This window comes from Myotis brandtii, unplaced genomic scaffold, assembly GCF_000412655.1.
Source record: "Myotis brandtii unplaced genomic scaffold, ASM41265v1 scaffold152, whole genome shotgun sequence".
Taxonomy (NCBI): Eukaryota; Metazoa; Chordata; class Mammalia; order Chiroptera; family Vespertilionidae; genus Myotis; species Myotis brandtii.
In genome coordinates, this window is record NW_005355502.1 from 970687 (window position 1) to 982743 (window position 12057).

The following is a 12057-nucleotide window of genomic DNA, read 5'->3' on the forward strand; positions in this document are numbered from 1 at the left end:
CCTACACGCGGGTCACCGGCTCCTGGCGCCCCTGGCCCTTGCTGACTTTGAAGCCATAAACCGCGGCGAGAGGCCATTGCCCGAGAGCTTTAACTTTGCTGGGGATGTGCTGGACCAGTGGTCCCAGAAGGAGCAGGTACGAGATGGTGGTTTCGTGCGTGTTGGCACCTCTCCCCTCGGTCTGGGCCCACTTGCCCCTTTAATTCGGGCCTCAGGTCCCCTGGGGTCCCCTGGGTTCCCCTGGGGAGACAGTGCTGCTCTCCCAGGGGAGACTGAGCTCAGCGACGCTGCCTTTCTCCGCGGCCCCCTGGGCGGCTCGGTCCCTCTTTTCCTTCATTTTCCTCCAGGCCCCCGCAGCAGCTTCCTGCCCCTCACCTGTGCCGGCTGCTCGCCGCTACCCCGTCAGCTGGGCTCTGGTCTGAGGACTGGTCTCCGCTGGAGGGATTAGGAGAGACTCGGGTTGAGAAGAACAAATCCCAAGCGTCTGTGTAGCCGCGGCCGGCCCTGCCCTCCTCCCGGGCACTCGGGGAGGGGAGGGGGTGCTCACCAGCTGGCAGGGCCACCTGTGCTGCCCAGGCGGCTGTGGGAGCCCTGTGCCCAGGTGCTGACTAACGCTCAGTCCCCTCCCCAGCGGCCGGACAGTCTCCTTTCAGTCTCTTACGTGTTTTTTGTTTGTTTGTTTACTCCTCACCCAAAGGTATTTTCCCATTGATTTTAGGGAGAGTAGAAGGGAGAGGGAAAGACAGAGAGAAATGTGGATGTGAGAGCAAACTCATCGATGGGTTGCCTCCTGCACGCACCCTGACGAGGGCCCGGGCCAGGGAGGAGCCTGCCACCCAGGTACATGGCCTTGACTGGAATAGCACCCGGACCCTTAGGTCGGCAGGCTGACACCCCATCCACTGAGCCACACTGGCCGGGGCCATCCTTCATGCTTTAGCACCTCGCTTGCTACACTCTCTTGTACAGAGAGCAGGTAGCAGTTGATAGTCTCTAGATAACGTTTAAAGGCACATTTGTTTTCAATACACTTACTTTTCAGTAAACTCTCTTTAGCAAGTGGTACTGATTCCCATTCTGCTGGTGAGCACACCCTTTCCTTTTTAAGGAACTGTGTCCGAGTAAAAGTGAGTCTGTGCAAGAACAGCACAGGTGCAGGCAGACTGGCAAACACCAGTGATGCTCAGATGACAAAGGTTGGGAAATACTGACCTATATTATCTCATCCAATTCCATCACCCCTGGAGGTTGCAGATAAGGAACTTGACCTTGTAGAAGTTAAGCAACTTATCCAAGGTCATCCGTCCCAAAGGTACCTGACCCAGGCCAACCTCACAGAGCTCGGTCTGCAGGGAGGGCCAGCCCATCTGTGACACAGGCAGCACCGCGGTCCGGGAGGGAGGAGCGGAGGGCTGTGAGAACAGAGAGAGGGGGATGCGGGAACAGAGAGAGAGGGGGTGCGGGAACAGAGAGAGGGGCGTAAGGGAACAGAGGGCGGGTAAGGGAACAGAGAGAGGGGGGCTGCGGGAACTGAGAGAGGGGGTGCGGAAACTGAGAGAGGGGGGTGCGGGAACAGAGAGAGGGGCGTAAGGGAACAGAGGGCGGGTAAGGGAACAGAGAGAGGGGGGCTGCGGGAACTGAGAGAGGGGGTGCGGAAACTGAGAGAGGGGGGTGCGGGAACAGAGAGAGGGGCGTAAGGGAACAGAGGGCGGGTAAGGGAACAGAGAGAGGGGGGCTGCGGGAACTGAGAGAGGGGGTGCGGAAACTGAGAGAGGGGGGTGCGGGAACAGAGAGAGGGGCGTAAGGGAACAGAGGGCGGGTAAGGGAACAGAGAGAGGGGGGCTGCGGGAACTGAGAGAGGGGGTGCGGAAACTGAGAGAGGGGGGTGCGGGAACAGAGAGAGGGGCGTAAGGGAACAGAGGGCGGGTAAGGGAACAGAGAGAGGGGGGCTGCGGGAACTGAGAGAGGGGGTGCGGAAACTGAGAGAGGGGGGTGCGGGAACAGAGAGAGGGGCGTAAGGGAACAGAGGGCGGGTAAGGGAACAGAGAGAGGGGGGCTGCGGGAACTGAGAGAGGGGGTGCGGAAACTGAGAGAGGGGGGTGCGGGAACAGAGAGAGGGGCGTAAGGGAACAGAGGGCGGGTAAGGGAACAGAGAGAGGGGGGCTGCGGGAACTGAGAGAGGGGGTGCGGAAACTGAGAGAGGGGGGTGCGGGAACAGAGAGAGGGGCGTAAGGGAACAGAGGGCGGGTAAGGGAACAGAGAGAGGGGGGCTGCGGGAACTGAGAGAGGGGGTGCGGAAACTGAGAGAGGGGGGTGCGGGAACAGAGAGAGGGGCGTAAGGGAACAGAGGGCGGGTAAGGGAACAGAGAGAGGGGGGCTGCGGGAACTGAGAGAGGGGGTGCGGAAACTGAGAGAGGGGGGTGCGGGAACAGAGAGAGGGGCGTAAGGGAACAGAGGGCGGGTAAGGGAACAGAGAGAGGGGGGCTGCGGGAACTGAGAGAGGGGGTGCGGAAACTGAGAGAGGGGGGTGCGGGAACAGAGAGAGGGGCGTAAGGGAACAGAGGGCGGGTAAGGGAACAGAGAGAGGGGGGCTGCGGGAACTGAGAGAGGGGGTGCGGAAACTGAGAGAGGGGGGTGCGGGAACAGAGAGAGGGGCGTAAGGGAACAGAGGGCGGGTAAGGGAACAGAGAGAGGGGGGCTGCGGGAACTGAGAGAGGGGGTGCGGAAACTGAGAGAGGGGGGTGCGGGAACAGAGAGAGGGGCGTAAGGGAACAGAGGGCGGGTAAGGGAACAGAGAGAGGGGGGCTGCGGGAACTGAGAGAGGGGGTGCGGAAACTGAGAGAGGGGGGTGCGGGAACAGAGAGAGGGGCGTAAGGGAACAGAGGGCGGGTAAGGGAACAGAGAGAGGGGGGCTGCGGGAACTGAGAGAGGGGGTGCGGAAACTGAGAGAGGGGGGTGCGGGAACAGAGAGAGGGGCGTAAGGGAACAGAGGGCGGGTAAGGGAACAGAGAGAGGGGGGCTGCGGGAACTGAGAGAGGGGGTGCGGAAACTGAGAGAGGGGGGTGCGGGAACAGAGAGAGGGGCGTAAGGGAACAGAGGGCGGGTAAGGGAACAGAGAGAGGGGGGCTGCGGGAACTGAGAGAGGGGGTGCGGAAACTGAGAGAGGGGGGTGCGGGAACAGAGAGAGGGGCGTAAGGGAACAGAGGGCGGGTAAGGGAACAGAGAGAGGGGGGCTGCGGGAACTGAGAGAGGGGGTGCGGAAACTGAGAGAGGGGGGTGCGGGAACAGAGAGAGGGGCGTAAGGGAACAGAGGGCGGGTAAGGGAACAGAGAGAGGGGGGCTGCGGGAACTGAGAGAGGGGGTGCGGAAACTGAGAGAGGGGGGTGCGGGAACAGAGAGAGGGGCGTAAGGGAACAGAGGGCGGGTAAGGGAACAGAGAGAGGGGGGCTGCGGGAACTGAGAGAGGGGGTGCGGAAACTGAGAGAGGGGGGTGCGGGAACAGAGAGAGGGGCGTAAGGGAACAGAGGGCGGGTAAGGGAACAGAGAGAGGGGGGCTGCGGGAACTGAGAGAGGGGGTGCGGAAACTGAGAGAGGGGGGTGCGGGAACAGAGAGAGGGGCGTAAGGGAACAGAGGGCGGGTAAGGGAACAGAGAGAGGGGGGCTGCGGGAACTGAGAGAGGGGGTGCGGAAACTGAGAGAGGGGGGTGCGGGAACAGAGAGAGGGGCGTAAGGGAACAGAGGGCGGGTAAGGGAACAGAGAGAGGGGGGCTGCGGGAACTGAGAGAGGGGGTGCGGAAACTGAGAGAGGGGGGTGCGGGAACAGAGAGAGGGGCGTAAGGGAACAGAGGGCGGGTAAGGGAACAGAGAGAGGGGGGCTGCGGGAACTGAGAGAGGGGGTGCGGAAACTGAGAGAGGGGGGTGCGGGAACAGAGAGAGGGGCGTAAGGGAACAGAGGGCGGGTAAGGGAACAGAGAGAGGGGGGCTGCGGGAACTGAGAGAGGGGGGTGCGGGAACAGAGAGGGGGGGCTGTGGGAGAAGGGGGCTGCGGTCAGCTCCCCAGAGGGCGGGCGGGGAGGTAAAGAGCATTCCTGGGAGGGAGGGCGATGACCTCCGAGGCCCTGCATGAGGCGGAGGTTGGCAGCACAGAGGAGTCACTCTGAGAAACCTTGGTGAGATGGTTCCTCCAGAATCCGTCACCGGCCGCCTCTGCCCAGCATGACCCTCAGCCCCTCTGTCACCTCGAAGCCTACGCCGCCCTAAGGGTATACGCAGAGGCCACTTGCTTGGGGCACCCATGGGGGTTATTTAGATGGAACAGAGTTTCACATCAGCAGGAAGAGCTTTATTGCAGGGCTAGGGGGGAGCTTGGAAAACTGGGCTGGAAGCTGGAGTGTCCGTCCCTGTGAGGACAGAAGCCAGGACGCCCTGAGGACGCACTGCACCCAGAGCTGATGGTCCCAGAGAGACTCATCGGCCTGAAGGGGTCACATGCCCAGCCAGTGGCCAGGGAAGGGCAAGCACCAAGACTGTATTCAGTAGGAGAGGTTCCCCCAAAGACAAGCTGGCTGTTCCCTGACCCCCCAGCACAGGTGCGAGGGCACATGACAGTGGATGTCCCTCTACTTGGTGACCGGTCCTAAGCCTTCTCCTCTCTCTCATGTGCCTGTGGCCAGACAGGAGAGAGGCCGGCCAGCCCCGCCCTGTGGTGGGTGAATGGCAAAGGGGGCGAGGTGAAGTGGAGCTTCGGGGAGCTGGGCATCCTGTCCCGAAAGGCCGCCAACGTGCTCACCCAGCCTTGCGGCCTTGCGAGAGGCGACCGAGTGGCGGTCATTCTGCCCCGAGTCCCGGAGTGGTGGCTGGTCAACGTGGCTTGTATGCGAACAGGTCAGTGTCCATATTTAACTTTTGTAAAAAAGACAGAACAGAGCGAGACTGGAAGGTGAGGTTTTTCTGAATAGTTAGTTCTGACTGAAGCAATGCTTACAAGGACAGCAAAACCAGAGCTGAAACTAAGGGCAACCATGGTGTAATAATAATAAAACTGCCTTAATAATAACAATAAACTACCTGAATGAGAATAACAATAGTGAACCATCTTTGGTAATTATGACATTGTTGTTTTGCAAGAGAGGAAACTGAGGTTCAGAGAGGTTAAGAAGTTTGCCCAAAGCCACACAGCTAGAAAGCGATGCCATTGAGATTAAACACAAAGCTCTACCAAAGCCAGTGTGAGTGCCGACGCCTCTTTGCAGGGCTGGACTGTGAAGCGTTTGCCCGGGTGACCCAGAAATTAGGTCTCTGGTATCTGAATTCTCCCTGATACAAAAATACAAAAGGAGGCGAAGGCATTCTAGAAGGCAAGGGCTTGTGGAAATACGACCGTGGACCCAGCTGGAAAACCTCTGCCTCTTTCCAGACAAGAAGGTGAATGCACTCAATGGCACGTTTCTCCCAGGGAGTCCCTCACACTGCACCCCAACTCCACAGGGCTCTTTTCTCCTCTAGGACAGAGCTCAGCAAAACCATGGTCTATGAGCTCGCCATCTATTTTTGTTTTCTTTTTTGTTTTTAAATATATTTTTATTGATTTCAGAGAGGAAGGGAAAGGGAGAAAGAAATAGAAACATCAATGATGAGAGAGAATCATTGATGAGCCCTTGACCAAAATTGAACCAGGGACCCTTCATTCTGAGGGCCAACGCTCTATCCACTGGCCATCCATTTTTGTAAATAAAGTTTTACGGTTAAATGGAACGCAGCCATGCTCATTCATTTACACAGTGTCGGTGGCCCTTTGCGTTCTACAGCAGCAGAATTGCTCATTGAGACAGAGATACTTCATATGGCCACAAAGCCTAAAATATCTACTACCCGGCCCCTTACAGAAAAAGCTTGCCAATTCCTGCTCTAGAACATGGCCTACATGTTATAAATCAATGAACAATAAGAAGGAATATAGTTCTGTAGAGAACACACAGATGTTTGTTTCAATGGGGTCAAAAATAGAAAAATTTAGAAACAGCTACATAAAGATGATCAAATAAATTATAACTGACCTGAGACTAAGGTTTCGTGGAGATGTGTTCATTGCTAATTGAAATTACAGCGCCTCAACTTGATGGATGTCATTCAAGAGAAATTATAAGGACATCATCTTGGTGTTTTAAAAAATGCCCTTACTGTTCATGTTAAATCAAAACAGCAATATATAAAATTTATTCCACATTCACTATAAAAAGGAACTTGCAAATGTGAAACCAGTTGTGGGTTGGAGGAGTTAAAGGTGGTTTATTTATGTCATAAAAATGTATTTAGCATTACTTAACATGATTTATGCAATTTGTGAATTGTGAAGATTAAAAGTCAACCCACAAACTGAATAGTCAAAAACATTCAGTTTATTAAATGTTAAGCAAGCAGCTGATTGTTTTCTAACAAAGTTATTACGTCTTCTGCGTGAAGATGGAGATGCTTGCACACACCCCGTGGCAGCGTGTTCTCCTGTTGCTATAAAGTGTGTTCGGTCTGCAATCAGCCAGAGCAGCACTCCCTCTCTGCCCCGTGGAACCCGTCGCCGTCACAACGCCCCTGAGAGTGTTAACAATTTCTGAGCTGATAAGATCAAGTGGTTTGCAAAATAAATAATCTTATGTTTTTGTATTGAGTGAACAATCTGAGATCCTCTAAGGCAGCGGTTACCAACTGGTGGTCCGTGAGGTCCGAAAGGTTGGAGACCGCTGCTCTAAGGTGCTTTCTGGGGTTTTTAAATATATTTTTTTATTGATCAGAGAGGAAGGGAGAGGGAAAGAGGGAGAGAAACATCAATGATGAGAGAGAATCATTGATCCCCTGCCTCCTGCACGCCCCCTACTGGGGATCAAGCCTGTAACCCGGGCATGTGCCCTGCCTAGGAATCGAACCCGAGACCTCCTGGTTCATAGGTCAACGCTCAACCACTGAGCCATACCAGCCTGGCTCTAAGGTGTTTTCTTACTTCCTCTTCATCACATATTTACCTGTTTTCTCAAGAGGAGATGAGATGTAAGAGCTTTTAAAATATATTTTTTAAATAAAGTCTCCTTCTTAGGAATTCAACTCTACCTCCTCCTATTTAGCTGACTTCAGGGACACACCAGGAAATAAATCTCGGGTCGGGTACAAGTCTTGGGAGTCTCAGATACGAACCTCGAATCCTGGTGCTGCCACTGACTGACTGTGTGGCCCTCAGCCAGTGGCCATGTCGTCAGTGGGATTGATTTTAAGTGAGACACCAAGCACATAATAAGTGCTCAGTCAATGAGAGTGGCTCTTCCCACACACGCTGCTTCCTTCCCGTTGACTCACTTCAGACAGAACAAACCGCCTTTCACCTCCTCCCCCGCTCTCCGCTCATAGGAGCGGCCGCCTCCAGCCAGAGTCTAGGATGGCGTGAGGCCTGGGGTGAGCTCAGCCTGAGCAGTGCATGAGGGCCGACTCTGCCGCTCACCAGCCCATCTCATAGGCCACCACTGGCAGCCACTGCGACCCACGCAGCTGTGTGGAACAGTGGTCTCCAGGCTTTTCTGGCTACGCAATTTACCAATAAAAATATTTGGGACACACTGCCCGACCTGCATGGCGGGGTTCAGGATCTGCAGGAGGGGCCGACGCACAAATGGAAATGCTAGACAAAAATATGAAAATAGAAGGCATTGGGGCCGGGTAGAAACCTCTCTCTAGGCGAGACACACTGAGCCCTGGCCTTGTCCGCTTCTGTTCAGTGTTAGACACACATCTTGCTGTCAGTAAAGCACGGCAGGCACGTAGCAGACAGAGCGTCTCACAGGTCAGTGAGGTCAGGAAGGCCCAGCAGACATTTACTGGGGGCTATCAGGTCGGGAGGTTGCTTCGAGCCACCGCGATCTCAGCAGAACCATCGGCGCCTGGCGTCAGCCCTGCCGCGCCCTTGTGCACGCTCCTGACAGTGCTGTACGCGGTGGCTTCCGGCAGCACACACCCCCCATCTGGATACAGCTATTTATACTGTAATATAACATGCATGTTCTAAAATATGTACAAAAATGAGGTAAAAAGAATTCCAATATTTCAATAATTTTTTTAAATTTTAAATTCTTTCCTCATCCTCCTGTGGATTATCTTGCAAAACTCACTTTGGGGACCGCTGGTTCGAAGTGCCCGTGAGAGTGTGTTAGAAGCCCCAGCGCGATGTACGTGTGACATGATCGTGATGAAAATGGCGCACAGCAATGGCCCACTGTTGTGATGCCTCCTTATGCCAGACACCATTACTTCCCCCATTTTACCGATCAGGAAAGGAAGGCACCGAGAGACCCAGCAACATGCTCCAGGTCACAAAGGCAGGAAGGCGAAGGACAGCTCCCCAGGCCCAGGGCCTGCCGGCCTCTGAGCAGGGCTCTAGGATCCCCCACCCCCCAGGGTCAGGGTCCTGCGGGGACCCCTGGGAGGGCAGGCGGCCACAGTCTCACCCAGGGGACCACAGTCCCGCTCAGCGGGGGCCTCTCCTTCCCAGGGCTTGTCTTCATGCCGGGCACCACGCAGCTGACCGCCAAGGACATCCTCTACCGGCTGCGGGCCTCCAAGGCCAAGGGCCTGGTGGCCAGTGAGGAGGTGGCCCCAGCAGTGGAGTCCATCGTGTCCGAATGTCCTGACTTGAAGACCAAGCTCCTGGTGTCTCCGCGCAGCCGGCCGGGGTGGCTCAGCTTCCAGGAGTTATTTCAGTGAGTACCCCCCGCCCCCGGCTCTCGGAGTCTCCTTGCTCTGAGGACTCAGCAATACTGTGCGTTGATCTGGGATCCTTCCCAGAAGAGAATCGCCTGCTGGAAGGTCCTAAGGACGAAAGGGAGGGGTGCAGCTCTGTGTCCTTTCCCTGCGCCCCCCCTCGGCCTGTGGTGAGTGCCCTGCACGGTGGCCCTTGCCTCCCTCGCGGCCCACACTGCCCATACTCTCCCTGCCTGAGGCCTCTGGCCTCCCTTTTATTCCTCAACCACGCCCTACCTCAGGGCCTTTGCCCGGCTGTCTCTCCTGCCTGGATGCTCTTCCCAGTCCTTCCTGTCAGATTTCAGCTCGAACGTCTTCCCCTCCATGAGCCGTCCCTGGCGCCCATCCAGGCAGGAGTCCACGCCACTCCCGAACGTGGGTGCTGTTCTCTTCACAGCCCTCGACGCTCCCTGAATATCGTGCCCCATCACTTTCCCGGTTTACTGGTTCTCTCCTGTACCTCAGAGATGGGCAAATTAGGGACCATGGGCCAATTCTGGCAGGACACCTGCTCTTGTAAATAAAGTTTTATTGGAACACAGCCACACGCATTGTCTACACATTGTCCACGTCTTACCAGAGCCAAGTTGAGCAGATGCAACAGGGGCCTTAAGGCAAGCAAAGACTGAGACGTTACGTCTGGCCTCTGCAGACACAGCTCGCCGACTCCTGCCCCCAACTGAGCCCACGAGGGCAGAGGCTGTTGTTGGTCACTCTGCCCCCGTTCCCCACTTAAGTTGGCGCTTAAACAGTTTACCGAAGGAATGACCAGAACTGGTCACGTCCCTTCACTCCTTCACATGTGAAATGGGGTGATGCCCTGCACAGCGTCTCAGGGGGCTGAGGACATCGCTCGTGTGAGAAAGTGGTTCCTAAACTGCAAAAAGGGGCGTGAAATGCTAATGGGTGGTCTGATCCTTCAAACAGCTGTTAGATGGCTCATGTTGAAAAAAATCATTCTGTAGAAATTTATAGGAAAAGGCATGAAACCCCGTTGAGTAACAGCAGTTTCCTTTGTGGGAATGAAGTTTTATCCGACTAGTGAATATAAACCAAGTCCGATTGGCCATCCCCAAACCCTCTCCCCAGGGCCATGCCAGGGATGCTGTTGTGTGTTTTACTAGTATAAGCTGTCGCTGTGGCTCGTCAGGTGACATCGCTGAGCCTGTGTCTCTCTGGAAAGCAGGGAGCGGGGCCTCCCTCGGGGTGTGGAAGCGGCGAGTGGCGCGCGTACAGGGCAGGAGCCGGGCGCGGGCCAGTGGTTACCGTCACCTCCTGCCGCCTTCACATCGAGGTCCTCGCGCGCAGGCCCTGGCCGCGGCTTCAGAGGCCTGCTGCACACCCCTTGGGAACGTGTCTCTAACACGCTCCCCGACACACGTGTGTGCACCTGTTTACAAATCAGGACCGTGTGCTTCTGTGCATCGCACGGGTGTAAAAAAGAAACGTGTGAAAGGACTAGTCACAGACTACATGCAGCTCGGAGTTCTCCTGTTTTCCTCCGAGGCAGCCCCAGCTGCACGCAGACCCTAGCACCCCGCACCCCCGCGCCAGGGACCCCATCTTCAACAGCCTGCAGCGTGCGGCTAGGCTCCGGAAACCTTAAATGGGCCGCAAAGCTGACAGAAGAAAAATGTCTTTGAACTCAAGCCAAGTTATCGTGGGAAACTTCACACTGGGGGTGTTTGCCAGGACAAAGGGAATACCCACTTGAATGAACGACTTTGGCGTGTCACGCTCCAAAAGGGCCACAGACTGTTTCTCTGAGAGCCACGGAACGGAGAGCCGGCCTTGCCGACGCAGGCCAGTGGTTCAGAAATCCACACCCAGCAAGAGCCGGCTAATTTCTCGTCATGAGGGTCAATCTCCTGTGAAGGAGCTCCCCTCCTTCTGCCTCCCAGGGACAGAAGTCGTGAACACCTGCCAGGATATTTACAACAGGATGTGGAAAAGGTCAAATTATGGGCCAGACTGAGTTTCTCCTTTCCCCTCCTGGGAGCAAGGGCCCTTGGCTGCGGGTCCGGACACCTGGATTCTGTCTTGGGGACTGGAACAGCTCCCGGCAGAGGAACCGCACAGCAGGGTGGACGCTGAAAACGCCCTCGGGTGTGCAGAGCATGGGTGGCTGGGGCACGAAGCGTGACCCCCCGCGAGGCAGGGGCTGGTCCTCCTAGGACCTCACCTGCTCAGTCTTGACCTTCACCCTACAAACAAGGGAGGCCGCTGACGAGTTTTTGGAAGGGACGTGTCAGGTCAGCCTGGTCTAGATGGCGTTCTCCGGCAGCCGCGTGGAAGGAGGAATTGTGGACCAAACTGGAGTCAGAGAGACCGTCCTGGAGCCTCAGTGGGGGCGGACGAGGAGCGTCTGACTGGTGAGTGGGACGGAGGGAGGAGACGCGAAAGCCCAGCAGGACCTGGAGGCTGGTTGGACCTGGAGGATGAAGGCAGGCGCCCCGCTGACCTGCTGGTTAACGGGGGTGACTGCGGGGTGGCTCCCGTCGGGGGAGAGAGAGTGTAGAGTGAGTGGGGCAGGCTGAGATGGCCTGTGACCATCCAGATACCCAGCAAGTGGAGATGTGAGTCAGACCCGAGGAGATAAAGGTGCAACTCTGGACGTCGTCGGCATTTAATCGGTTCTGAAGGATCCGGAAGGCTATGACTCAAGCCTCCGAGAAAGGGAGGCACACCTTGGAGTCCTGCTGGGAAATCGCCTGTCACTCACAGACTGTAATAGCGCTTCTTTTAGTGACAAAGAATGAAAAGCCTTCTCTCCAAGCGTCTTTAAGCGGCTTGAGAAGCATCCGGAACGGGAGGTGGTTGTGTTCACAGGACCGGACGCCGTGCGCCGCTGCACCCTCTGAGCCCGTTCTTTCCAGAGGCTGAAAGGAGCCGGCACAGTGGATGAGGTTGTGTTCTGTCCTGTTTCTTACTTTTGGGGGAAGAGGCAAGTTAGCAAGAAAACCACTTTCGTGTTTTATGAAACCACATCGGACAGTATAGCGGGTGGCCATATAGTCAGTCCTCACTGCGGTCTCAATGGCCGTCTTATTCGCTCGTCAAGATGAATTAAAATGGTGTCCTCAGCCCTGTTCCCTTCAGCCCAGGAAATTGAAACTACGATTCAAGAGTCTCACGGGCTTGGAGGCGTTTTATCGGTTATCTACTGAGGAACAAAACTCAGTGTCAAAGAGCGACCCCCTCTGCTCAGGACGCTGGGCTGGCGTCCGCGCAGGCTCCACAGGCAGTGGGCAGCCGGGGGGCTGGGCCACGGGCCAGGCC

At 56.1% G+C, this 12057-nt stretch overlaps 1 protein-coding gene across 1 annotated transcript in view; it reads left to right on the forward strand.

Annotated features, from left to right (window-relative positions):
• The window catches only part of LOC102240990 (acyl-coenzyme A synthetase ACSM4, mitochondrial), a 58225-nt gene that overhangs the window by 34425 nt on the left and 11743 nt on the right, over positions 1-12057 (forward strand). Inside the window, exons 5-6 of the mRNA XM_014535854.1 lie at positions 4642-4884; positions 8531-8738. Coding sequence (XP_014391340.1) covers positions 4642-4884; positions 8531-8738 — 451 coding nt within the window. The remainder of the gene's footprint in view (positions 1-4641; positions 4885-8530; positions 8739-12057) is intronic.